This window comes from Herpailurus yagouaroundi, unplaced genomic scaffold (genome assembly GCF_014898765.1).
Source record: "Herpailurus yagouaroundi ecotype Mexico unplaced genomic scaffold, PumYag 200, whole genome shotgun sequence".
In the NCBI taxonomy this organism is placed as follows: domain Eukaryota; kingdom Metazoa; phylum Chordata; class Mammalia; order Carnivora; family Felidae; genus Herpailurus; species Herpailurus yagouaroundi.
In genome coordinates this window covers 5541707-5568037 of record NW_024412431.1, presented here as the reverse complement: position 1 = coordinate 5568037, position 26331 = coordinate 5541707, and the positions used below count along the sequence as shown (strand labels likewise).

The following is a 26331-nucleotide window of genomic DNA, read 5'->3' as shown; positions in this document are numbered from 1 at the left end:
TGGTGGCAACGCAAGCTGGTGCAGCCACTCTGGAAAACAGTAGGGAGGTTCTTCAAAAAAACTAAAAATAGAACTACCCTACGACCCAGCAATCGCACTACTAGGCATTTATCCAAGGGATACAGGTGTGCTGTTTCGAAGGGACACATGCACCCCCATGTTTATAGGAGCACTATCAACAATAGGCAAAGTATGGGAGGAGCCCAAATGTCCCTCGATGGATGAATGGATAAAGAAGATGTGAGATATATATACAATGGAGGATCACTTGGCAGTGAAAAAGAACGAAATCTTGCCATTTGCAACTACGTGGATGGAACTGGAGGGCATTATGCTAAGTGAAATGAGTCAGTCAGAGAAAGACAAAAATCCTATGACTTCACTCCTATGAGGACTTTAAGAGACAAAACAGATGAACATAAGGGAAGGGAAACAAAAGGAATATAAAAACAGAAAGGGGGACAAAACAGAAGAGACTCATAAATATGGAGAACAAACGGAGGGTGATGGGAGGGGTTGTGGGAGGGGGGAGGGGCTAAATGGGGAAGGGGCATTTTGGAATCTACTCCTGAAATCATTGTTTCGCTATATGCTAATTTGGATGTAAATTTTTAAAAATAAAAAATAAAATTAAAAAAATTAATAAAGATAACATCCTGTTGGTGAAATAATGGATATAACTAATATTTGCATTATTAGCTGCCTTTCACAAAGGAGGATAGGAAGAACGTTGTTAGGTTATTTCCAGTAGACCATATAATGTGTCATGTGCTTTACCTGTTTGTTCTCAATGAATCCTCCCAACACCCTGGTAAGAATAATTATTTCCATCTTACAAAAATTTTAAGAGGTGTATGTGCCTTATATAAAACTAGCAGCTATCAATTCTGCAGCCTTCCCACCTCAACACATTCTTGTTTAAACAGCATCACTGGACTGAAGACAATGGGGAAAAGCAAGAATGAAAAAGAGTAACGTATACGGCTCAAATCCCAGGATGTAGAAGGTAGTCGGTGAATGTTAGCTAGGCGGTAGTCTTATTCAACAATGCTGAACTGCATCATTGGCTGGGGACCCACAGATTTACTCTTTTGGAAAGACCCTTTAATTAGATTCACCATCACTCGCTCTTTCGTCATTAGAAATGAAGAAGAATCAGCAAGGAGGCTGGCCATCCGAAGAGTACTAATGCTAGGCAAAAAATAAAAAGGAGAACAGGGAGATCTGATAAGTTTAAATTGGTGGGGGAAAGGGAAGAAAGCATTCAGGCTAGCTGTTTCTAGCTAGTCAGTTCTTCTAGGGCATACTTTTGCTTCAACAGGAAATATTATTGGCCCACAGCTCAAGATTGAATTCCCCCACTGCTCAGGCTTCATGTTTCTGTACCATGAAGGGAAGATACTTTGCATTTCATCCAGGTAGGTAGAATTGTGAGAATCTTAAGACCATTTTAGTGTTCTCTATGCCTTTGGAAAAACTTCTTTGTCTTTTGCTTGATTCATAGCTTGCTCTTGCATTATTCTCTGGGAAGAAAATAACCCCAAAAAAGGACACTTTTTAATTCTATTAATCTTTCAAAGAAGGAAGTGGTTTGAATTTGCAGCTAGGGGAAAATGTGAGACTTATTTGGGTATTTCTCAATTTATGATCTACACATTTTTGTTATTATTACCTGCAAATGGTTTTGTTTTTTTAGAATAAATCCTGTGAAATAATATGGTGCCTGAAATTTGCCTCCAAGTTATCCAGTGGGGGCAGGGGCTGAGTAGAGGTGTGGACGAAATAAAAGTAACCATAAGTTGATGATGATTGGAGCAGGATGATTGATCCTCACGGGTTGAGTTGACTAGTCTTCTACTTAGAGTTTTCTATTAAACTGAAAAAAGAATTTTTTAATCTAGATCAAGTTGCACAAAGTCACAGAGCCAAAGAGTGGCAGAACTCATTCAAATTTAGTTGCAATCAACTCCAAGAACAGTGGTGCAATCTCAGGCCAGCCTGGAAGTGAAAATGGATTCAAACCACTTCAAAAGAAGAAATATCCTGACTATAAAGAACAGACATTAATATCTGAATGAAGACAGGCAGATCTGAAAATTTCCTCATAAGATGTATCTCGTCCAGCAATAGCACTGCTAGGAATTTATCCAAGGGACACAGGAGTACTGATGCATAGGGGCACTTGTACCCCAATGTTCATAGCAGCACTCTCAACAATAGCCAAATTATGGAAAGAGCCTAAATGTCCATCAACTGATGAATGGATAAAGAAATTGTGGTTTATATACACAATGGAATACTACGTGGCAATGAGAAAAAATGAAATATGGCCTTTTGTAGCAACGTGGATGGAACTGGAGAGTGTGATGCTAAGTGAAATAAGCCATACAGAGAAAGACAGATACCATATGGTTTCACTCTTATGTGGATCCTGAGAAACTTAACAGGAACCCATGGGGGAGGGGAAGAAAAAAAAAAAAAGAGGTTAGAGTGGGAGAGAGCCAAAGCATAAGAGACTGTTGAGAACTGAGAACAAACTGAGGGTTGATGGGGGGTGGGAGGGAGGAGAGGGTGGGTGATGGGTATTGAGGAGGGCACCTTTTGGGATGAGCACTGGGTGTTGTATGGAAACCAATTTGACAATAAATTTCATATATAAATTAAAAAATTAAAAAAAGAGAAAAAAAAATTACTTAGATACTAAAAAAAAAAAAACAACAAACATTTGATAATGTATAATTTCAGGATTCCTACCAATGAACAAATAAAGATGTGGCATACACACACACACACACACACACACACACACACACACAATGGAATATTACTCAGACAACAGAAAAAATGAAATCTTGTCATTTGCAATGACATGGATGGAGCTAGAATGTATTTTGCTAAGCAAGATAAGTCAAATAGAGAAAGACAAATACCATATGACTTCATTTATATGTGGTATTTAAGAAATAAAACAGGGGCGCCTGGGTGGCTCAGTCGGTTGGGCGGCTGACTTTGACTCACGTCATGATCTCACAGCTTGTGAGTTCGAGCCCCACGTCGGGCTCTATGCTGACAGCCCAGAGCCCGGATCCTGCTTCAGATTCTGTGCCTCCCTGTCTCTCTGCCCCTCCTCTGCTCACGCTCTGTCTCTCTCAAAAATAAATAAACATTTTTAAAATTTTTTAAAAAGAAACAAAATAGATGAATATATGGAGGGGGAGAAGAGAGAGAAACAAACCACAAAAGATTCTTAACGATAAAGCACAAACTGAGGGCTGATGGATGGGGGTGAGTGAGGAATGAGCTAAATGGTTCACAGGTACCAAGGAGGGCACTTGTGATGAGCACTGAGTGTTATATGTAAGTGATGAATCACTGAATTCTATTCCTGAAACCACTGCACTGTATGTTGGCCAATTAAAATTTAAATAAAAAATTTTTAAAGATTCCAAGATGTCTGTAAACCCTAAGCCTCCTAATGGTTAAGTAGAAACAGAATTGTAAAATTGAAGTGTCCTTTACAGATCGCCCGGACTGGCCATGTCCTTCTATCAATGAAAGAAACTGTGTATCCTTCAGAGAGACTGGCTTATATTCTGGATGTCTTTGACTTTTCCCATATCCACAAGTGTATAATGGACATGACAATTTTAAGTTCCTGTGACTTTCTTCTGTTAATTTCCTTCTAAATGAGCAGAGAGGCCATGTAAGCCACCAATCAGCAAATTTTTCATGTTAAAAATGAAAAAAAAAAAAAGATATGACAGGGGTAGGTTTGATTGCATGTGGAAAGTTGATCCTCTCCTATAGCACCTGGGTAATTTGATACAGTCTCATTGAATAGAAGAGTTGCAAAATTTATTACAATGTAAAATATATATGCTCTGGCAACCCAGTGTGTAAACCACCTGATAGTTCTGCTGAAGAAATTTACAAAAGTTCTCCTTCAGGTATTTTTGAGACACTCAAGGCAGCATTATTGTAGCAATGGGAAAGGAGAGGCCATCTACATGTGCCTTTAAAAAGGAGAAAGGCAAAATATAATGTATTTTGTAATCTCTATATTTGGAACAGTGGCCAAAAAGAAAGGCGTGGATTTTTATTCAGTGACATCCAAAAACTCTCCCAAAACATCACTGACTGAAGAATAAGTTGAGAGCAAAGTACATGGTAGGAAAAACTTTATGTTAAAACAAAACACAGTTGGGGCGGCCGGGTGGCTCAGGTGGTTAAGCATCCAACTTCAGCTCAGGTCACGATCTCACTGCTCTTGGGTTCAAGCCCCACGTCAGGCTCTGTGCTGGCAGCTTGGATTTCCACCCTCACTTGCCAGCAAATCTTCCCTTGACTCCTCACGTGATATCAGAGAAGTCTGCCTAAACAGAAGACTTTAATAAAATCCAGTTTCAAAACATACCACAAATATCAAGGACACCGTTTTAAAAATCACTGTCCTCCCAAGAACCAGGAACACCTCAACTCGAGATGACACAGAGGTTAGAATTATCTGACAAATATTTTAAAGCAACCATCATAAAAAAATGCTCTAATGAGCAACGACAAACTTTTCTGAAGCAAATGAAAAACTAGAAAGTCTTAGCAAAGAAACACAGAACTTTGATGAAGAAACAAATGATATATACCCCACATCTGTCCAAATGGCTAAAATTAACATCTCAGGAAACAACAGATGTTGGTGAGGATGCAGAGAAAGAGGATCTCTTTTGCATTGTTGGTGGGAATGCAAGTTGGTGCAGCCACTCTGGAAAACAGTGTGGAGATTCCTCAAAAAACTACAAATAGAACTACCCCATGACCCAGCAATTGCACTACTAGGCATGTACCCAAGGGATACAGGTGTGCTATTTCGAAGGGGCACATGCACCCCCATGTTTATAGCAGCACTAGCAACAATAGCCAAAGTATGGAAGGAGCCCAGATGGCCATCGATGTGGACATATATGTGTATATGTATGTGTGTGTGTGTGTGTGTGTGTGTGTGTGTGTGTATGTATGTATGTATATATGGAATACTACAGAGCACAAACTAAGGGTTTCTGGAGAGGTGTTGGGTGGGAGGCGATGGGAATTAAGGAAGGCACTTGTTGGGATGAGCACTGGGTGTCCATACGTAAGAGATGAATCCCTGGGTTCTACTCCTGAAGCGAAGAGTACAGTGCATGTTCACTAACTTGAATTTAAATTTTTAAAAAACGAAATGACAGCACTATCCATCAAACGGGGAAAAAAAAGAAACATGATATAAAGATAACAGAAACTTGAGGCCTGAAAAATACAAAACCTGAAATAAAAACACTACTGGATGGGCTTACTAGCAGGATAGAGAAAGAAGAAAGGGGGGGAGAAATCAGTGAACCGAAGACAAAACAATATGATTTACCCAATCTGAACAAAACAGACAAAATAAACTATAAAACAATTAGCAGAGTCTCAGGGACCTATGGGACTACAAAAAAAAAAAAAAAAAAAAGTTTAAGATATCTGTCACTAAATTCCAGAGGGAAATAGAGAATACAGAACTGAAAAATTATTCAGAGGGGAAAAAATGGCTAAAATTTCTCAAATTTCGAAAAGACAAGAACATATGAATTCAAGAAGCTGAGGAAACTCCATGAGGTGTCTGGTGGCTCAATCAGTTAGGCGTCCGATTCTCAATCTCTGCTCAGGTCATGATCTCACAGTTTGTGAGTTCGAGCCCCGCATCGGGCCTCTGTGCTGAGGTGCGGAGCCTGCTTGCGATTCTGTCTCTCCCTCTCTCTGCCCCTCCCCTGTTTTTGCTCTGTCTCTCAAAATAAAGAAATAAACTTAAAAAAAGAAAAAGAAGCTGAGGAAACTCCAAACAGTAGCAACTCAAACAAATTAGGGCCAAGATACATCACGATCAAATTTTTGGTAACTAAAGGCAAAGAAAAAAATCCTTGAAAGCAATGAGAGATAATGATACCTCATCCCTAAGGGAACAAACATTTCAGATATCTGCTCATTTCTTATCAGAAATCATGGGTGCCAATGGAACGTAGTACAACATCTTTCAGGTATCGAGAGAAAAGATTAGAGTCAGTCCAGAATCTTATATCCATAAAAAAAAAAAATCCTTCAGAAGTTAGGGAGAAACCAGCATATCTTTTCTTCACTAAAATTTATTTTTTCCTAGATATTAAATAACACAGTTTTGTGGATTGAATCATATCCCCCCAAAATTCATAGGTTGAAGCCCTAAACACCGCCACCACCACCCCCCCTCCACACACACACACACACACACACGCACATGAGACTGTACTTACAGACAGGACTTTTTAGGAGTAATTAAGGTTAAATGTGGTTGTAAGGGTGGGGCTCTAAAAGTGTCCTTGTAAGAAAAGGAAGAAACACCAGTGATCTCTCTCACCCTCTCCCTCTCCCTCTCCCTCTCCACACACAAGGAAAGGTCACATGCAGACACAAGGAGTAGGTGGCCATCCACAAGCCAAGAGAGAGCTCTCACCAGGAGCCAACCCTCCCGGCACCTTCATCTTGGAATCCAGCCTCCAGAACTGAGAAGATAAATTTCTGTGGTTTGAGCCTCCCAGTTGGTACTCTGTTATTACTACAGGGCGAGCAGACTAATCACACACATGGCCAGGTAGAAAACAAAGGAGATTTAAACAATGCAAACAAAGAATCTCACTATAGTTCCACCACACAGACGAGTGGAACATTTGGGGACGTTTTTCTCATCTTTTGAAACCTATCAGGAGCATTTTCCTTTGCCAATACATATGAGTCTAAGGCTGCGTTGAGTATTGCTGAAGAATAAAAACACCTTAGTTCTAGACCAGACATGGATTACACAGGATCCCATCTTCCTGTATCACAAACATTTAAAAACCACTTTCAGGGGCGCCTGGGTGGCTCAGTCGGTTGAGCATCCGACTTCGGCTCAGGTCATGATCTCACGGTTTGTGAGTTTGAGCCCCGCATCGGGCTCTGTGCGGACAGCTCGGAGCCTGGAGCCTGCTTCGGATTCTGTCTCTGCCTCTCTGCCCCTCCCGTACTCACTCTCTGTCTCTCTCTCTCTCTCACATATAAAAAATAAAACATTAAAAAATTTTTAAAGAAAAAAAAAAACACTTTCATGGAAGCTTTCAGTACAAATACCAGTAATGCTATGCAAATATTTAAAAAATAGAAGTGGAGTTTCTGGGAAGTTAATCACAGGACAGATTAGGGGGAAAGAAAGGATCCAGACAAGCAGTTTCCTAAGTCAGTTCCTCTAGGGCCCAAGTCAGACTTAAAATAGGAAGTCTTTGTAACACGCACAGACTAAGAGCAGAGGTCCGCACCATGAGGAACAGATATCAACTGCTGCCAGGTAGGTAGAATTATAACAATAGTGACAGATAACTAAAGCTATCTGGGAACTCCCTAACCAGTTAGAGAATATTCTGTGTTCCTGAGACTCTGGTTTTTTTCCCACTTTCTCTACCAAAGACGAAGGGGAGATGTTGAGAAGGATATTAGCTCACTTGTATTAAGTCTCAAAGGAGATAATCAGTGAAACTTATTCCCAGGGCCAATCCAACAAAGATTTCTCCTTTTACTACCTATATCAGTCCAGTTTCTCCAGAAAAACAGAGCCAATACAATATGTGTGTGTGTGTGTGTGTGTCTCTGTGTGTGTGAAAGAGAGAGACAGAGTGAGAAAGAGAGAGAGAGAGAGAGAGAGGGAGAGATTCATTCATTTTAAGGAGTTGGTTCATGAGATCGTGCAGGTTGGGAAGCTGAAATTCTGCAGGGCAGGCCAGCAGGCTGGAAACCCAGGGGAGATCTGATGTTCTATGTCAAGTCCAAAGTCAGTCTGCGGGCAGAATTCCCTCTTCCTCGAAAGAGGTCAGACTCCTTTTGTTTTTCCTAAGGACTTCAACTGATTGGATGAGGCCCACCCAGATTATGGAAGATAATCTGCTTTACTCAGAGTCTACTGATTTAACTGTTTCTCTCATCTGAAAAAAAAAAAAAAAAAAAAACACCTACCCAGAGATATCTAGACTAATGTTTGACCATATATCTGAGTGCTGTGGCCCAGCCAAATCTGTTACATGAAATTAACCATCATGTTACCTATACTATTTTTTTTTCACAAAACTATATAGCAAATTCTCTAAAAACTCTATGAGCTAAGAAAAATATCATCCTTTAGCCCATAGGCTTTGTGTGGGTCACAGCATGGTTTAAAGGACAATAACAGTGCATAATAGCAAAGTCAACTTAATTCTGATTAGTCTTTCTTTCCCTCAATGCTTAGTATGATACCTGTTACACAGTAAGTTAAGCGTTCCTTACATATTGTCTTTATTGCTTGTAATTTTGTTTCCTGGTTGTCATGAAAATAGCCACATCTCGAGGTGTCTGAGTGGCTCAGTTGAGCGTCCGACTTCGGCTCAGGACATGATCTTGTGGTTCTTGGGTATGAGCTCCGTGTCAGGCTCTGTGCTGACAGCTCGGAGCCTGGAGCCTGCTTCGGATTCTGTGTCTCCCTCTCTCTCTCTCTCTACCCCTCCCCTGCTCACACTCTGTCTCTCTCTATCTCTCTCTCTCTCTCTCTCAAAAATGAATAAACTTTAAAAAATTTGAAAATAGCCACATTTCTTATCATCTGGTTTGTGGAACAGGATTTTAATGCTGGGCACATTCTAGGAAAATCCTATAAAGGCACACAGATATGAAAAGATTTTCATAGGGTTCATTGCCTCCCACAAATGGAAGGAGAGACTCTAACAGGTGGCCCAGTGATTGCCTGTAGAGTAGATTCCTTCGCATCTGCAATGGTGCATATACCACAGAGCCTGTCCAGTGACCCATCACTCAGGATGAGACTGGGGGATAAAGGGAAAGGCTGTGCCCTCAGTGCGCCACGGGAGGGCCAGGAGCTCGCTTGCAAGGAACCACAGAAGTCATGGGCGCTGCACCTGGAGAGGCCACTTAACCAGGAGACGGTGGCTGTACCTGACGGTGGTGCCCTTAGTTGTCATCAGCTCCCCCCACTCTCTTGACTCCAGGGCTCCCTGCCCTGCTGATACTGCTGTGAGCTAGGGCTCAGACTTGGGGCTGTCTGACGCCCAAACCCACGTTCTTCTCGTGTGCCCCAAAACATGTATGTCAAAGAGGGGACAGTGACCCTGGGAGAGAAATCCTCAGGGTAGATTTCTGCCATTGCCAGAGAACTAAGAACCTGGCCAATCTGAGGATTTTGTGCTTCAAGATTCACTCCCTCCACCGGGAAAGGTTGGAATTTCTACCTTGTGTCCCTGACGTCACCTGTGTATATTCTGTCCCCTTACCTATAGCACTGAGGCTCCGTGAGGATGTGTCTGTTAGTGATGGACTCCTCTAGGAGTCAAGGGATGTGAAGGGCAAAAACTGAGCCCTCAGTTCCACGAAAGGTCCGAGAGCCCTGTGGCTGCTGCTGGATAGCTGTGGGCCGCAGGACCAGACCCACCTCCCCAGGAGGCAATGACCATTAACACCAGAGCTCCACACTCCTCTTTTTGTCTTCTCACTGGTTTTTTTCTGCTTCAGGACTCTTGCTGCTGCTGCTGCTGTTAATATTCAGAGCTGCTTCCCAGAACACTAGAGGTGAGTCTGTCCAGATTTAGTGACATAAGCTAAGTATGCACATGCTGGGGTCTGGATCCTGTCACCGACAAAGAGGAAAGGAGGCTTATTCTCCAAGCGAGGCTCCAAGATGGCCTTCTGGGGATAAGAGAAGCTGTTTCTTCCTCCCTTAATGTCCAGCCGTCTGTCTTTTCCTCTTCCAAAGGCAGCCATCCCTCCACGACCCTCCCCTGCTCGACTCAGGGACTCTTAGCTGGCAGCTGCTGGCTTCAACCATTCCTTGAGCCTTCCGACTGTGGTCCTCATTGCTAGGGCCCCCACACCTGTGCTCACTGGTGCCCTCCAAACTCTCCACGGGTCGATGCCTCCATGATTCGGGTACTCGTCTGGGGAGAGCTTCACCAGCCCCTTGCAGAGTTGTGATGGTACAGGGACTTGGGTGGCAGAGGGACTTGGGTGGCAGAGGGGCTTGGAGATATGCGGGGAGGTGGTGAGATGTCCCGAGCCCTCGGCCCTAAGAATAGCACCCAGCCCTTCATCCAGGAAAAGAGAGGTGACAGGGCAGGAGGAGTATGAGGGAAGTGGATCATCAGGTTTCCGTGATCAATGGGTAGAGTGTTGAGAGCTCACACAGCGGAGCTGGGCTACCCGGCTTCAAAGTCTAATTCACCCTGACTACACCTGACACGCAAGAAATTATTTCCCCTCTCTATGCCTCAGTGTGCTTGTCTGTAAATTGGGGATCATCGTTGTACCTACCCCACGTGGTTAGAGTGAGATTTAAAATTCACGTGCGTAAAGAACAGCTAAAGACGAGTATGGAGCAAATTGTCAACAAATGTCAGTTATTATCATTGTTGCTGTTGCCATTATTATTTTCAAAGAAGAAAGAAAGGGGAGAAATAGTGGAAGCTTAGGCTGTCTTTCTGGAGTGAGCTCACCAGGAACTCTCGGCCCCTCACGGTCATGGTCTCCTGCCTCAGTGTTCACAGCCGACCTATGAGGCAAGCAGAGTTGAAGGTGGGGGTTTTTTTCACACCTTCACCCATTTTGCCCACCCCATCCCCCCCACCTTGGCAGTCACTGATCTGTTCTCTGTATCTCTGAGTTCAGTTGTTTTTTTTTAATTCCACCAAAAAGTGAGATCATACAATATTTTTCTCTTTCTGTCTATTTCACTTAGCATAATGCCCTTAAGGCCTATCCATGCCGTCACAAATGACAGGATCTCTTCTCTCTTATGGCCAAGTAATATTCCACTGTATCCGCATACCATTTTGTCATTATCCATTCATCCATCGGGGGACGTTTAGGTTGTTTCCATGTCCTGACTGTTGTAAATAACATGGGACGGAACATGGGGGTGCAGATATCTCTTTCAGAAAGTGATTTCATTTTCTTCAGGTCAGTACCCGGAAGTGGGATTACTGGATCATACAGTTCGATTTTTCTTTTTGTGAGAAATCTCCATACTCTTTCCCATAGTGGCCGCACCAATTTACATTCCCTCCCACAGTGTGCAAGGTTCTCTTTTCCCACATCCTCACCAACACTTGTTATTTCTTTTTTTATAGTGGCCACGCTGACAGGTGTGAGGTGATATCTCAGTGTGGTTTTGATTTGCGTTCCCCCAATGATTAGTGGTGTTGAGTACGTTTTCATGCACCTCTTGGCCCTCTGGATATCTTCTTTGGAAAAATGTATATTCAGAGGCTCTACCCATCTTTAAATTGACTAATAATGCTCTTTGGGGTTTTTGTTGTTTGCTTGTTTGTCTTTGCTATTGAAGGTGTATGAATTCTTTATATATTTTGGATGCTAATCCTTATCGGATACTGTATATGATTTGCATTTACTTTCTCCCAAATTGTAGATTGTCTTTTTCATTTGGTTGACGGTTTCCCTTGCTGCACAGTTTGATGTGGTCCCGCTTGTCTGGTTTTGCTTTTGTTGCCTTTGCGTTTGATGTCAAGTCCAAATAATTGTTGCCCACACCAATCTCAAAAAGCTTACCCCCTATGTTTTCTTCTAAGAATTTTATGATTTCAGGATAACATCATTTTTCAAATTGTCAGATTTGGGCTCAAAGAGATCAAGTGACTTATTCGAAGTCATACAACTAATAAACTGGTAAAAAGCACACCCAGGTCTAAAACTAAGGAGTTTTTAAGTGTTAATGAGGATGTGGAGAAAAAGGAACCCTTGGGCATTGTTGGTGGGAATGCAAACTGGTGCAGTCACTGTGGAAGACAGTATAGAGGTTCCTCAAAAAAAAATTAAAAATAGAAATGCCATATGACCCAGCAATTCCACTACTGAGCATTTACCCAAAGAAAATCAAAACACTCATCAAAAAGAGATATGCCTCTCCTACATTTACTACAACATTATTTACAATAGCCAAGATAAGGAAGCAACCCAAGGGTCCATCCATAGATGAATGGGTAAAGAAGATGTGTATCTGTCAGCAATGATATTACCCACCCATAAAAAAGAATGAGATCTTGCTATCTGCAACACAGATGACCCTAGAAGGCATGATGCCAAGTGAAATGCGTCAGACTGAGAAAGACAAATCCCAAAAGATTTCACATATATGTGGAATCTAAAATATAAAACAAACAAAACCAGACTCTTTTTTTTTAGTGTTTATTTTTGACAGAGAGAGAAGGAGAGAGAGAGAGAGAGAGAGAGACAGCATGTGTGTGAGTGGGGGGGGGGGGCATAGAGAGGGAGAGGAACAGAATCCCAAGCAGGCTCCATGCTTGTGAGCACAGAGTCCAACACGGGGTTTGAACTCATGAACCGTGAGATCATGACCTGAGCTGAAGTCGGACGCTTAACCAACGGAGTCACCCAGGCGCCCCCAACACCGGACTCCTCAATACAGAGAGCAAACTGGTGGTTGCCAGAGGGTGGTAATAGGGGGATGGGCAAAATAGATTAAGGGGATTAGAAGGTACCAAGCTCCAGCTATCAAATAAACAAGTCACAGAGATGAAAAGTACAGCATAGGGAATATAGACAATAATATGTAATAATCATGTATGGTGACAGACAGTAGCTACACTTATCATGGTGAGCCCTGAGTAATGTTTAGAATTGCTAGATCATTATGTTGTGCACCTGAAATTAATGTAACACTGTGTGTTAATTATATTTCAATGAAAATATATTTTAAAAAAGAAAGAATAGAGAGGAGTCTGTAAGTAGGCCCGAAAAAGGACCAAAGGTGACCAGTCATCCCAGGAAAAAACTTAGCTGTATCCAACAATTCAGATATGGCGGAAGTGAAGTCAATGTTCCGGGAAGGTCTTCCAAAACAAGGGCAGCTGTCTGTGGAAGATATAACCACAATGGTGCTGTGTAAACCCAAACTTTTACCCTTAAAATCTCTGACTCTGGAAAAATTGGAGAAAATGCAGCAAGCAGCCCAGGATACGATTCGCCAGCAAGAAATGGCAGAAAAGGAGCAACGGCAAATAACTCACTGAATGATAACTTAGCACTTCTACAGAATACCCTACCTTAGTATTAACAATAGCTAGAAAATAATTTGCACCTGTATGCTGAGAACAGTGTGCTTCTGATAGTGCTTATAAATAATATAAAAATACCCAAGACTAATGAAACCTGTATTGTGAATGTAGACACTGTGGTTTGTATTGAACATAAGCAATGATAAAAACTTTGAACCCAAAAAAATAAAATAAAATAAAAATAAAAATAAAAAATAAAGAATACAGAAGTGCCTGAGTGGCTCAGTCAGTTAAGCATCCAATTCTTTTTTTTTTTTTTTTTATGTTTATTTATTTTTGAGACAGAGAGAGACAGAGCATGAATGGGGGAGGGTCAGAGAGAGAGAGGGAGACACAGAATCCGAAGCAGGCTCCAGGCTCTGAGCTGTCAGCACAGAGCCCAACGCGGGGCTCGAACTCACGAACCGCGAGATCATGACCTGAGCTGAAGTCGGAGGCTTAACCGACTGAGCCACCCAGGCGCCCCTAAGCATCCAATTCTTTTTTTTTTTTTTTTGAAATTTATTGTCAAATTGCTTGCCATACAACACCCAGTGCTCATCCCAACAGGTGCCCTCCTCAATGCCCATCACCCCCCCTCCCCGCCCTCCCACCCCCCATCAACCCTCAGTTTGTTCTCGGTTTTTAAGAGTCTCTTATGCTTTGGCTCTCTTCCACTCTAACCTCTTTTTTTTTTTTCTTCCCCTCCCCCATGGGTTTCTGTTAAGTTTCTCAGGATCCACATAAGAGTGAAAACATATGGTATCTGTCTTTCTCTGTATGGCTTATTTCACTTAGCATCACACTCTCCAGTTCCATCCACATTGCTACAAAAGGCCATATTTCATTCTTTCTCATTGCCACGTAGTACTGCATTGTGTACATAAACCACAATTTTTTTATCCATTCGTCAGCTGATGGACATTTAGGCTTTTTCCATAATTTGGCTATTGTTCAGAGTGCTGCTATAAACATTGGGGTACAAGTGCCCCTATGCATCAGCACTCCCGTATCCCTTGGGTAAATTCCTAGCAGTGCTACTGCTGGGTCATAGGGTAGGTCTATTTTTAATTTTTTGAGGAACCTCCACACTGTTTTCCAGAGTGGCTACACCAATTTGCATTCCCACCAACAGTGCAAGAGGGTTCCTGTTTCTCCACATCCTCTCCAGCATCTATAGTCTCCTGATTTGTTCATTTTGGCCACTCTGACTGGCGTGAGGTGATATCTGAGTGTGGTTTTGATTTGTATTTCCCTGATGAGGAGCGACGTTGAGCATCTTTTCATGTGCCTGTTGGCCATCCAGATGTCTTCTTTAGAGAAGTGTCTATTCATGTTTTCTGCCCATTTCTTCACTGGATTATTTGCCTTTTTGGTGTGGAGTTTGGTGAGCTCTTTATAGATTTTGGATATTAGCCCTTTGTCTGATATGTCATTCCTAAGCATCCAATTCTTGACTGCAGCTCAGGTCATGGTCTCACAGTCGTGGGATGGAGCCCCCATCAGCCACGTTGGGCTTGAAGTCTCTTTAAGATTCTCTCTCTGTCTTCCACTGCCCCTCTCCCCCATTCACATACTCTCATTCTCACGCTCTCTCAAAAAGGAAGGAAGGAAGGAAGGGAGGGAGGGAGGGAGGGAGGGAGGGAGGGAGGAAACATTTCTATAGTCTTTTCTTATTTTGAGTATAGTTGATACATAGTGTTACGTTAGTTTCAGATATACAACATAATGATTTGACAAATTTATACAGGGGCGCCTGGGTGGCGCAGTCGGTTAAGCATCCGACTTCAGCCAGGTCACGATCTTGCGGTCCGTGAGTTCGAGCCCCGCGTCAGGCTCTGGGCTGATGGCTCGGAGACTGGAGCCTGTTTCTGATTCTGTGTCTCCCTCTCTCTCTGCCCCTCCCCCGTTCATGCTCTGTCTCTCTCTGTTCCAAAAATAAATAAACGTTGAAAAAAAAATTAAAAAAAAATTTATACATTGTGCTATGTTTACCGTAAGTGTAGCTGCTATCTGTCCCCATGAAGCAATACGATGCTATTACAATAGCATTGACTGTGTTCCTTACGCTATGCCTTTTATTCCCCTGACTTACTCACTCAATACTTGAGTGTCTATATCTCTCTCTCCCCCTTCACCCAACTCCCAGCCCCACTTGTCTCTGGCAACCATCTTTTGTTCTCTGTATTTGTAGATCTGATTCTGCTTTTTGTTTGTTTCTTTCATTTGGGTTTGGTTTTTTTTTTTTAGATTCTACTTCTGAGTGGTATCACATGGTATTTATCTTTCTCAGTCTTGTTTCACTTAGCATAATACCCTATAGGTCCATCCATATTGTCGAAAATGGCACAAAGTCATCCTTTTTTACGGCTGCATAATATCCTATTGTGTATATACCACATCTCCCTTATCCATTCATCTGCTGATGGACACCCAGGTTGCTTCCATATCTGGGCTATTGTCAATAATGCTGCGATAAACCAAAAAAAAAAAAAGTTTTTTATAAGCTAAGGAGTACTATGCACAAATAAGATAGGATTGTTTACTACCATTTAAATCAGTTCTTTCCCCAAGAAACAATTTTTTCCGTATGCAAAAACAAGCTTTCAAAATCCAAGAATTAAATTACACTACATATCTGTTTAAGAAATGATACAAAATTAGGGGCGCCTGGGTGGGGCAGTCGGTTAAGCGTCCAACTTCAGCCAGGTCACGATCTCGTGGTCCGTGAGTTCGAGCCCCGCGTCGGGCTCTGGGCTGATGGTTCGGAGCCTGGAGCCTGTTTCCGAATCTGTGTCTCCCTCTCTCTCTGCCCCTCCCCTGTTCATGCTCTGTCTCTCTCTGTCCCAAAAATAAAAATAAAAAACGTTGAAAAAAAATATTAAAAAAAAAAAAGAAATGATACAAAATTAGAAGTGTATCCTTTTAAAAAATCCTGTTGTAGGGGATCCTGAGTGCCTCCATCAGTTAAGCATCCAACTCTTGGTTTTGGCTCAGGTCTTGATCCTGCCCTTAGTGGGTTGGAGCCCTGCACTGGGTTCCGAGCTGACAGTGCAGAGCCTGCTTGGGATTCTCTCTCCCTCTCTCTCTGCCCCTCCCCTGCTCTCTCTCTCTCTCTCTTAAAATAAATAACTTAAATTTTTTTAATAAATAAATAAAATCCTGTTGTATATGAATATATTTTCAAAAAATTTAAACAAATACAACATAATTTTAATCTAGAAAGAGAGAAAAGAAAAGAAAATAAAAGAAAAAGAAATTTCAATCTCATAAAAAAATCAACTATTTTTATTAAATCAGAAACACAAAAATTGAAGGACATCTAGGTGGCTCAGTCGGTTAAGCGTCCAGTTTCGATTCAGGTCACAATCTGGCAATTTGTGGGTTCAAGCCCCATGTTGGGCTCTGTGCTGACAGCTCGAAGCCTGGTGCCTGCTTCAGATTCTGTGTCTCCCTCTCCTCTCTCTGCCCCTCCCTCTCTCTCTCTCTATCAAAAATAAGTAAACATTTTTAAAAACCTTTTTTAAAGAAAAGAAACATGCAAATTGATTTTACCTTAAGGTGAAAATAAATACAATTTGAATAAAGGAAGTTAGAACTAACGTTTGCTTTAAAAATGTTTAATGACACTAAGAGGTTTTTATTCAACAAAATAAGATCATGAAAGGAAATTATAATATTTAAAAATGGTTAAGACGGGGGAAAAAAAAACTTTTGTGTGCATTTTACCACAATAAGAAAATAGGGGAAAGAGGGAAATTATACAGTTTTTACTCCAAGAAATACTTTTCATGTATGCAAAAGTCTTAGATGCATATATATTGATAATAAAAGAAAATATTCCCAACATGCGTAGTGAACTTATGGGCGATTCTCTCGGTTTTCGTTGTTTTACATTTGCTTTGTCTTCCAAACGTCCGTGTGTCATTTAATATTTGGGGGAAAGTGAATTTCATCACGGAAAAAAAAAGGTGGTAGGACTCCTGCCCAGCCGCCCTCTCCCGATGCCCTGAGAGGCGCCCCTCGCGGACCCCCTGTACGTCTGTGCGCGCGTCGCACGGAGACTGCGGCCCGGGTGAGCGCGGCCAGGGGGCCTGCGGCTGCTGTGGCTGGACCCCCGCTCCCTTCTGGGAGCACGTTTGCCGGGTGAGACTTTCTCCTCGTCGTGTCTTCCCCTCCCGCGCGCCTCATTACCACCCGCTGGACCCCACCCCATCCCACGACCCCGGAGACGGGTGTCCAGCCATCGCCCCCACCTGAGAAGACGGGAGGGCGGTCCCATGGCCCAGACGGGCCCGTGCCTCTTGCCGCCTGCTGTCCCGTCCTGGGGCTGACGCCCACAGCCTGGGCCCGGGGCCTCGGAAGGAAGTCCTCGAGTTCGGGTAGGAGACTCTGCTCTGGGGGAGACCAGCTGCCTGCCAGACCCCCACTCAGCACGAGGTCATGAGCCCTTGCAGGCTCTGAAAGTCTCTGGTCCCCCGATGGGAGTGTCCGGGACCCAACGTTCTGCCCCTGCCCTTTGATTCACCTGATCAAGTTGTTGAGGCTGTCGATAGCTGACGGTGTCCAGCCTTGCTCTGTGGGTCCCCGAGCTGCTCGGAGGGGCCAGGGTCGTGGCCATCTTTCCCCTCACGTTTACAGAACAGGAAGAGCTAGGAGGCCAGGAACCCACCTTTTGCAATAACTCAGCTGTGAGCAACTTCACAGTGCTTGTCCATTTCACATCTATGATGGACTCTGATTAAAGAGAATTTCCCCAGAGACATCCTGGGGCATCTAGAAAAGGCCTGACATTGGGATTTGGGGGAGGGCCTGATGAGAATTATGAGGTGTGAGTAAAGCGGGTAGAAACCATCAACGCTCAGGGACCTGGCCACCAGCTTCTATCCTCAGGTGTGAATGCTGCGTGTCATGTGTCACCCTAGACAGCCCCCAGGCACCCTGAGAGCCCACCCCAGGTCTCCAGCGGCACAGAGAACACCACAGGGAAGGGTCTGGACCCTGACTCAGCGCCTCTGTTTATCCCACAAGGTCTACAGAAGGGGATGCAGGCCTCCTTCCAGCCCCCATCCTGGAACAGCAGCATCTGAATCTAGGTGGCCCTCAGGCCCAGCCAGAGAGCAGAGACGGCCGTCAGCAGGCTTTCTGGAGCAGCCGGCCCTGCTCAGTCCAGCCTGGGGAGTGCTGCCCGGGAGCTGCGTCTGTCCAGCCTTCATTGTCGGGTCGGGCTGGTGACCAGGCTCTCTGCCTGTGGGGACTTATTCCTTTGAAAGTGGGAGGAATAAGCTTACGTGGTTGTATTCCAGACATCAACATGTGTGAGCGACCCTGGAGGACGCCCTGTGTACCCTACGTTGACTGCCAGGGCGTGGATGGGAGATACTGCGTGTGCGGCCCAGGGCAGGAGCTGATTCCCGAGATGACGTTCAGGAATGAGAGTGAAAACATGTGTCAAGGTGAGAAGGGCTTTGCGCCTCCTGTCTCCTCATCCTCGAGGTTTGAGGTCACGGGCCCCACTCTGTCCAGGCCTCAGAGAGCCGTTCTGGGCACCTACACCTGTATCCCAGCCCTCCCCAAAGCCCCAGACTCAGATCCCTCTGCAGACTGGCACTGAACTCGATTTTGGAGCATCTCCCTTGCCGCCCGGCATTTTACTTTCAGAAAACCAGAGGGATGGCATCCGACATACTTCACAAGCTCACGGCATGTTATGTTCCGGAGCAATATCCACCCTCTTCTTCTTCATCAGTGGCAGCCAAGATGAGACTTTCCCCCTGCTCCCCCGAGATCCACACAGGCTCAGCCACACCAGGACCCTTGCCAGCCCCCCGGCATCACGATGGACCCAGGAGCCCTGCCCATAAATGTGGGAGGGGGGCGATCCCAGGGTGGGCCTACCTTCCCTGACCCACAACCCGGCCTGGAAAAGACGCCTCCTAGCACTCTAACCGGCTTCTTGGCCTCCAGGCTCTAATTGCCCATGCCGGGCTCTGCCCTGAACCTCGCCTGTAATTTTAGTTCACAGGCCAGTGGGCAACTCAGGTGACTGGGATGTGGAGGATGTTGGGAGGAGGTGGGAAGAGCGAAATGGGCCACTCCACACACGCTTTAAGATTCAGGCGAATGAAAGAGGCTGCCGTCCGGGCTGGATGAAAACAGAGGGGATCATTGCCAGAGGCGTGACCTTCTTCCAAAGAGGTCAACCCGAGGCCCTACGTTGACCCAGACACTCAGACAGAAGGTGGAGGCGGAGCCCCACTTGGTAGGGCACACAGGTCTGCCCCCCTGGTGGGAGGCCAAGGGCAGAGAAGACAGAATCATCTGCCATCCCTCACCCATGGGCGCCTGCCCCCTCTCCAGCCACCCAGCCATCACCCACCACTGGCCCTGCTCAGATATCTCACCACTTTCTTTTAGTCTGGAGAATTCCTTCATGGGGATCAGAAAAGGCAACTTCACGGCCCCAAAGCTGCCTGGCCGGATGTCAGCCCCACCGTCCACCTCAGCCTGGTCCTCACCGTCCTGGTGACCCTGCCTATCCAGCAGGACCTTCATTCTCCTGACCCTTTCCCTCAAGCCTGGCTGGAAGGTCCTGGCTCAAGTGTGGGACTTGTCCATGTCCATAGAGCTGGAGTCTCAGGGTGAGCGTGGACGGGAGTGTGATGTCCTGCGAGGGTCACCAGGATTCCAAAGGTTATGCAGGCAGTGAGATCCACCCTGGGGAAGTCAGGACAAAGGCCATCGCCGGATGCCATGACAGGTCCTGGTCAGGAACGCAGTGTTTCCCCTGCACTCGGCTCCCAGGAAGGCCCACCCTGGACTTGTCCAAGTCCTCAGGCTGGGACTCAGGTGGCCGTGATGTCCCTGCTCCATCTGGGAGCCACCCAGGAAAGCTGAGGGCACCCAGAGCTGACAGACAGAGAGGGTTTAGGCCACTGCCATCCACATGTGGGGAACAGAGCATCCGGCCACACCGTCCTCCCATAGGATGCCCCATGTGAAATAGAAAAGGCACCCACTCACCAGAGAGGAGAGAGCAGGGCCTTCTCCAAGCAGATTTCTGCCGTCGCCAGAGAACAAAGAACCTGCCTATGGGGAAGGCACTGGATTTGAAGATTTTCTACTTCAAGGTTTACTCCCCTCCACTGGGAGAGGTTGGGGTTTCTGTGTTGTATCCCTGACGTCAGCTGCCTGTGTGTACTCTGTCCCCTCACCTAGAGTACCCGAGGTTCCACGAAGGCTGTGGTTGTCCTTGACTGACTCCTGGGGGAGTCCAGGGAGAGGGACAGACAGGCCGTGTCTTGGTTCTGTGTAAGGTACGAGAGCCTCCCTCCAGGGGGCAATGACCAGGCAGACAGGGGTTGAAACGGGACCTTGACTCTCCTCTGTCATCTCTGTTTTTCTGCCCCAGGGCTCTTGGTGCTGCTGCTGTTGACACTGGGGCCTGTACAGAAACTGAGTGGTAAGTCTGCCCAGCCAGCCCCATTGGTGACATAAGCTGGGGAGTGCATGCTGGGGTCTGGGTTCTCTCACCGATAAGGGGGTACGGGAAGGGAGCTTATTGCACAAATGAGGCTCACAGATGGTCTTCTGGGTATAAAAGAAGCTGTTTCTTCCTCCCTACATGTGCAGAGTTTTCTGAGCTCTTCCAATGGCAGCCATCCTTCTCTTTCCTCCCCCGCTCTACTCCTGGACCTCCAGCGGGCAGCTGGCTCCCTCCATTTCTTGCAGCTTTCTGACTGTGGTCTTGGTCCCCACAGCTTCTGCCCCCACAGACTGTGCTCAGTGGTGCCCTCCAAAGTCCTCATGTGTCAACGCCACGGCCTGTCGCTGCTCTCCGGGGTTCACTTCTTCATCCGGGGACGTCTTCACCGACCGCTTGGAGAATTGTGATGGTACAGGGGCCTGGGGGGGGGTGGTGGTGGGCGCATGGAGACGTTGGGGGAGGTGATAGGGGGAAGATGTTCTCCTCTCTATGCCTCAGTTTGCTTGTCTGTAAATTGGGGATCATCGTTGTACCCACCCCACACGGATGGAGTGAGATTTAAAATCTGCCCGTGTGGAGAACCGATAAAGACGAGTATGAAGCGGACGGTCCAACACAAGCTCTTATCGTAGCTACTGCTGTTATTACTATGATCGTGCTCATTGCACAAGGAAAGGGGAGAAAGAATGGAAGCATCGGGAGGAAAGAAACACAGGACTTGCAGGACTTGAAAGCCCAGGCTCTCCTCCTGGCGTGAGCTCATGGGGAACTCCCGACCCCTCAAGGTCATGGTTTCCCACCTCACTGTTCACAGCAGACCCCTACCAATCCCTCCCCACCTCTGGCACCCACGCATCTGTTCTCTGTATGACTTCTGTCTTGTTTGTGGGTTTGTTTTTAGATTCCACATCTATTGAAATCATACGGCATCTATTGAAATCATACGGCATTTGTCTTTCTCTGTGCAACTTAACTCGCTTAGTGTAATGCCCTCAAGGTCCATCCATGGTGTTGCAAATGGCAGGACTGTCTTCCCTTGTATGGTTAAGTGATACTCCCCCATATACATACGACACTTTTTCATTATCCACTCAGACACCGATAAAAACTAAGGTTGTTTCCCTACCTTGCCCGTTACAAATAAAGCTGCAACGAACACGAGGATGACGACTTTCAAGTTAGTGTTTTTGTTTCCTTCAAATAAATACCCAGAAGTAGAACTCCTGGATCACGTGGTACTTCCATTTTTAATTTTTTGAATATGTTTCCCCACAGTGGCTGCACCAGTTTGCATTCCCACCCACGGTGCGCAAGGTTCCCTTTTTCCCACGTCCTCACCAACACTTGTTATTTCTTATCTTTTTTATAATAGCCATTCCAACAGGTGCAAGATGATATCTCATTACAGTTTGGCTTTGCACTTCTATGACGATGAGTGATGTTGGGTACCTTTTCATGTACCTGTTGGCCATTTGGATGTCTTCTTTGGAAAATGTCTTTTCAGATCTGCAGCCCATTTTTTAAGTTGGATTGTATAGTTTTCTTTTTTCTGTTGTGTTGAATGAGTTCTGTGTTTTGGATGTTAGCCACTTCTTAGCTTTATGATTTGCAAATATTTTCTACTAAACTATAGGTTGCTTTTTCATTTTTTGACGGTTTCTTTTGCTGTGCAGAAGTTTTTTAGTTTGATATGTTCCCACTAACATATCTTTGTTTTTTGGAGTCAAATCCAAAAAAATCTGTGCCAAGACCAATTTCAAAGAGCTTATTCCCTATGTTTTTTCTATAAATTTTATGGCTTCATTTTTTTAAATGATAATAATTGGGCTCAAAGAGATTGAATTACCAAAGTCACAATCAATAAGGATGTAGAACCTAGATGAAGATCTAAAACTAAAGTGTTTTAAAAAAAAAATAAAAAATAACAAAACTGAAGAGTTTTTATTCTTCAACAATGCAAAATCATAAAAGAAAATTATATTACTTAACTATGGTTAACATGGTAAATTTTATGTTAAGGGCATTCTACCTCAATAAAAAAAGAATGGAGAGAGGAGGACATGAACAGCTCTCACGCCAAGAAATATTCTTCATCTACTCAAAATCATCTTAGATGCAAATTTATTGATAATAAAGGAAAGTGTTCCTAATATTTTTGAAAAGCTGAGGGGAAAACTATCTTAAATCTTCCAGTAGCTCATATAGTGGACTTACAGTTGATTTTCTTTGTTCTCATTTTTCACATTTCCTTTGTTTTCTAAGTACCCATGTGTCATTTAGTGCTTGAGGAAAATATTTTATCAGAGAAAAAAAAAAAAAGGTGTTGTTGTGACCATTGCCCGGCCTTTGTGCATTTGCACACGGGTCTCATGAAGATTCATGGCTGGGTGAGCATGACGAGGAGATCCTACCACTAATGTAACTGGACCCCAGCTCCTTTCTGGAAGCACATCTGTCTGGTTGAGGAGGCCTCATGCTTTCCACACCTTGGACCTCATTCTCAACCGTCCCCCACTTGACTCCACCCCATCCCACAACCCTGGAGACAGGTGTCCAGCCATTGCCCCCATCTGAGAAGACAGGAGGGCAGTCCCATGGCCCAGACGAGCCCGTGCCTCTTCCCGCCTGCTGTCCTGGGGCTGACGCCCACAGCCTGGGCCCGGGGCCTCGGAAGAAAGTCCTCGAGTTCGGGTAGGAGACTCTGCTCTGGGGGAGACCAGCTGCCTGCTCCCACTCAGCACGAGGTCATGAGCCCTTGCAGGCTCTAAAAGTCTCTGATCCCCCGATGGGAGTGTCTGGGACCAAACGTTCTGTCCCTGCCCTTTGATTCACCTGATCAAGTTGTTGAGGTTGTCGATAGCTGACGGTGTCCAGCCTTGCTCTGTGGGTCCCTGAGCTACTCGAAGAGCACCTGGCTGATGGATAGCTTTCCTGTCATGTTTAAAGAACAGGGAGATGTAGGATGCCCGAAAACATCCCCAGTGACTCAGCTGTGAGACACTTTATGCAGCTTCTCCATGTCACATCCTCAGTGTCTCTGACAAGAGGGGACTTCCTCAGGAGTGGAGATAGTAAGACTCCCACTGAGGCATCTTGGGGCATCTTTAAAATGTCTAACTGGGGCGCCTGGGTGGCTCAGTCAGTTGAGCATCCAACTCCAGCTCAGGTCATGATCTCATGGTTGATGAGTTTGAGCCCTAACTCAGGCTCTCTGCGGTCAGTGCAGGGCCCACTTTGGATCCTCTGTCCCCTTCTCTCTCTGCGTGTGTGTGTCTCTCTCTCTCTCTCTCTCTCTCTCTCTCTCTCTCTCTCTCTCAAATAAAGTAAACATTAAAAAGAAATGCCTGACATTAGGAGCTTGGGGGAGTGGATGATGAGGACTGTGGGTGTCCTTGGGCCACTGTGAATAATGGAAGTGAAAGCCGTCAGTGGGCAGAAGCCTGACCACCTGGCTTTATCCTCATGTGCGAATAAGCGTGACCCTGAACAGACTCCAGCCATGACTCCCTTCACTGACTCATTATGGAGAGTGGCCTTCAATACCACTGTCGCCCTGACTGGAGCCCACCCCCAGGTTCCCAATCACGCAGACAGACTCAGTGCCTCTGTCCACCCCACGAGGTCTGCAGAAGGGGAGGCGGACCTCCTTCCAGCCCGCATGATGGAAGAGTAGATTCTGAATCTAGGTGCCCCCCAGACCCAGCCAGAGAGCAGAGATGAGCGGAGCCATCAGCAGCTTTCTGGAGCAAGCTGACTCCCACTCAGACCAGCCCCTGAAATGCCACCTGCAAGCTGAGTTCTCTCCCGTTCCGTTGGTAGAGTCTGGCTGGAGGCCAGGGCCTCTGCCCATGGGAACCCACACCTTTGGGAGGTAACCTTTTGTCCTGTTGGCTTTCAGACATCAATGAGTGTGGACCACCCCCCAGAGTGTCCTGTGGAAAATTCGCACACTGCCTTAACACAGAGGGGAGCTACCACTGCACGTGCGGCCCAGGATACGAGCTTGCTTCTGGGGCAAAAACATTCAGGAGTGAGAGTGAGAACACGTGTCAAGGTAAGAACCACCCCACGCCTTCCATCTCCCCATCCATGCGGTGGGAAGGCATTTGCTCCACTTTCTCTAGGCATCAGAGAGCTGTCCTCGGCACCTACCCGGTCACGCACCCCTCTTTGAACCCCAAGGCTCAGAACCTTCTGCAGAGGGTCACTTCTGAAAGTTCAGAGTATCCCTTGCCCACCCGCCCCCACCCCCACCCCCACCCCAGCATCTTGTTTTTGTAAAACCAGAGAGAAGGATGGCACTCAAGATATTTAAGGAGCTCACAGCATATTGTTTCCAGCACAGGATCCCTCCTCTTTACCATCATCAGTGACTGCCAGTCCCCACCAAAGCCCACTTGGGCTCTGCCATACCAGGAAAACTCTCAGACCTCTTGGGCCACACTGGACTCAGGGACCCCACCCCGAAACACTGGAGTGGGAAGATTCGAGAGCTGAGCTTTTCTGAGCCAGTGGTCTCCCTGGCCAACAGTTTTGGCATCCTGACACGCCCCCCCCCCTTCTCAGGTGCTCAGTCCCTGTCTCCTTCCCTGCACAAGGCTTACCCTGACTCTCCCCAGTAATTTCAGTTCACATTCCTGAGAGCAAACCAGAAGAATGCTGTGTGGAGTCTAAGCAGAATTATACGGATCCACCCCCATACACACATAGAAAATTACATGATCAGAAGGGGCTCCCGTCGAGACAAGATAGCAACAGACGGCATCGTTGGGGACCAGCAGGTGAGCGGCTGCCCTGAGGGAATTAAAACAAAGGCCGTCAGTGGGAGCCAGAGCCAACAGGATCCTTGTTGGGTAATGCACCATTTTCCCTGCACTTGGTTCCCTAGAAGACCCACGCTGGCCTTTGTCCAAATGCTCAGGCTGGGACACAGATGCCCGTGATGTCCCACCCTGGCCGAAAGCTGCCTGGGGAAGCCGAGGGCACCCAGCCAGGGCTGGGAGACAGGGAGGACCCAGCCCGATTCCATCCATATCTGGGCAGCAGAGCATGTAGGCCACCACGTTCACCCACAGCACACCTCTGTGTGAATAAGAAAAGGCACTCACTCACCAGGGAGGAGACAGTGGGGCCTTCCCGACGCTTCTATGCCCAAACCAGGCTCCCTGAATAACCAAATGACCGCCTGGGAAAGTACCTGGCCTGACCTGACCCCAGACCCCTACCCCCGAACACGTACAAAGATAGATGCTGTCACACCTCATGAAGCAGTCTTGTCTCTTGCAGGCAACTTCTTCCCCAGCTGGACCCCACCCCGTGGAATCAAGAGCCGGGTGAGTTGGCCCCAGCAGGGACCAGGAGACAGGAAATCCTTCCTTGAAGCACGGGCTGCCCGCCCTCCCTGGCCACCATTTTCCCCAAGCTTCCCCACTCGCACGTGAGGCTCTCTGACCTCCTCATTTGCCCTCTTCCCAGAGACTCTCCCGCTTCTTTGAAAAAGTCGAAGATCTGGCCAGAAAGTTCATACCGGCCTTTGCCCAGAACAGCATCCAGGTAAACAGACTTTATTCTCCAGGATCTTTTTTCTGAGGCTCAATGGACAGCCTCTTCATGCAGTCTGGCCCACGGCTCACGACTTCTGGGTCTGCTTTCCCCCAGGGCCTCCTAGAGGGGGTGGATGAGTTGTTGCAGACCCCGGAAGACCTGGAGGCG

General features: G+C 45.9%; 2 protein-coding genes across 5 annotated transcripts in view; both read left to right on the top strand.

The window, feature by feature from the left end:
* The first annotated feature begins 1234 nt into the window (after window positions 1-1234).
* Window positions 1235-26331, top strand: part of LOC121014097 (adhesion G protein-coupled receptor E2-like) — an 87797-nt gene continuing 62700 nt past the window's right edge. For 3 of the 4 annotated variants that reach the window (XM_040450144.1, XM_040450143.1, XM_040450142.1), the window contains exon 1: window positions 1235-1418. In XM_040450144.1, the coding sequence (XP_040306078.1) occupies window positions 1388-1418 (31 nt within the window). In that variant the 5' untranslated portion in view covers window positions 1235-1387. The remainder of the gene's footprint in view (window positions 1419-26331) is intronic. The other variant, XM_040450145.1, reaches the window with a different exon arrangement.
* Window positions 12814-13320, top strand: LOC121014105 (BBSome-interacting protein 1-like). Its single transcript, XM_040450168.1, has one exon. The coding sequence runs from the start codon at window positions 12897-12899 to the stop codon at window positions 13107-13109; it is 213 nt and encodes a 70-aa protein (XP_040306102.1). The 5' UTR covers window positions 12814-12896; the 3' UTR covers window positions 13110-13320.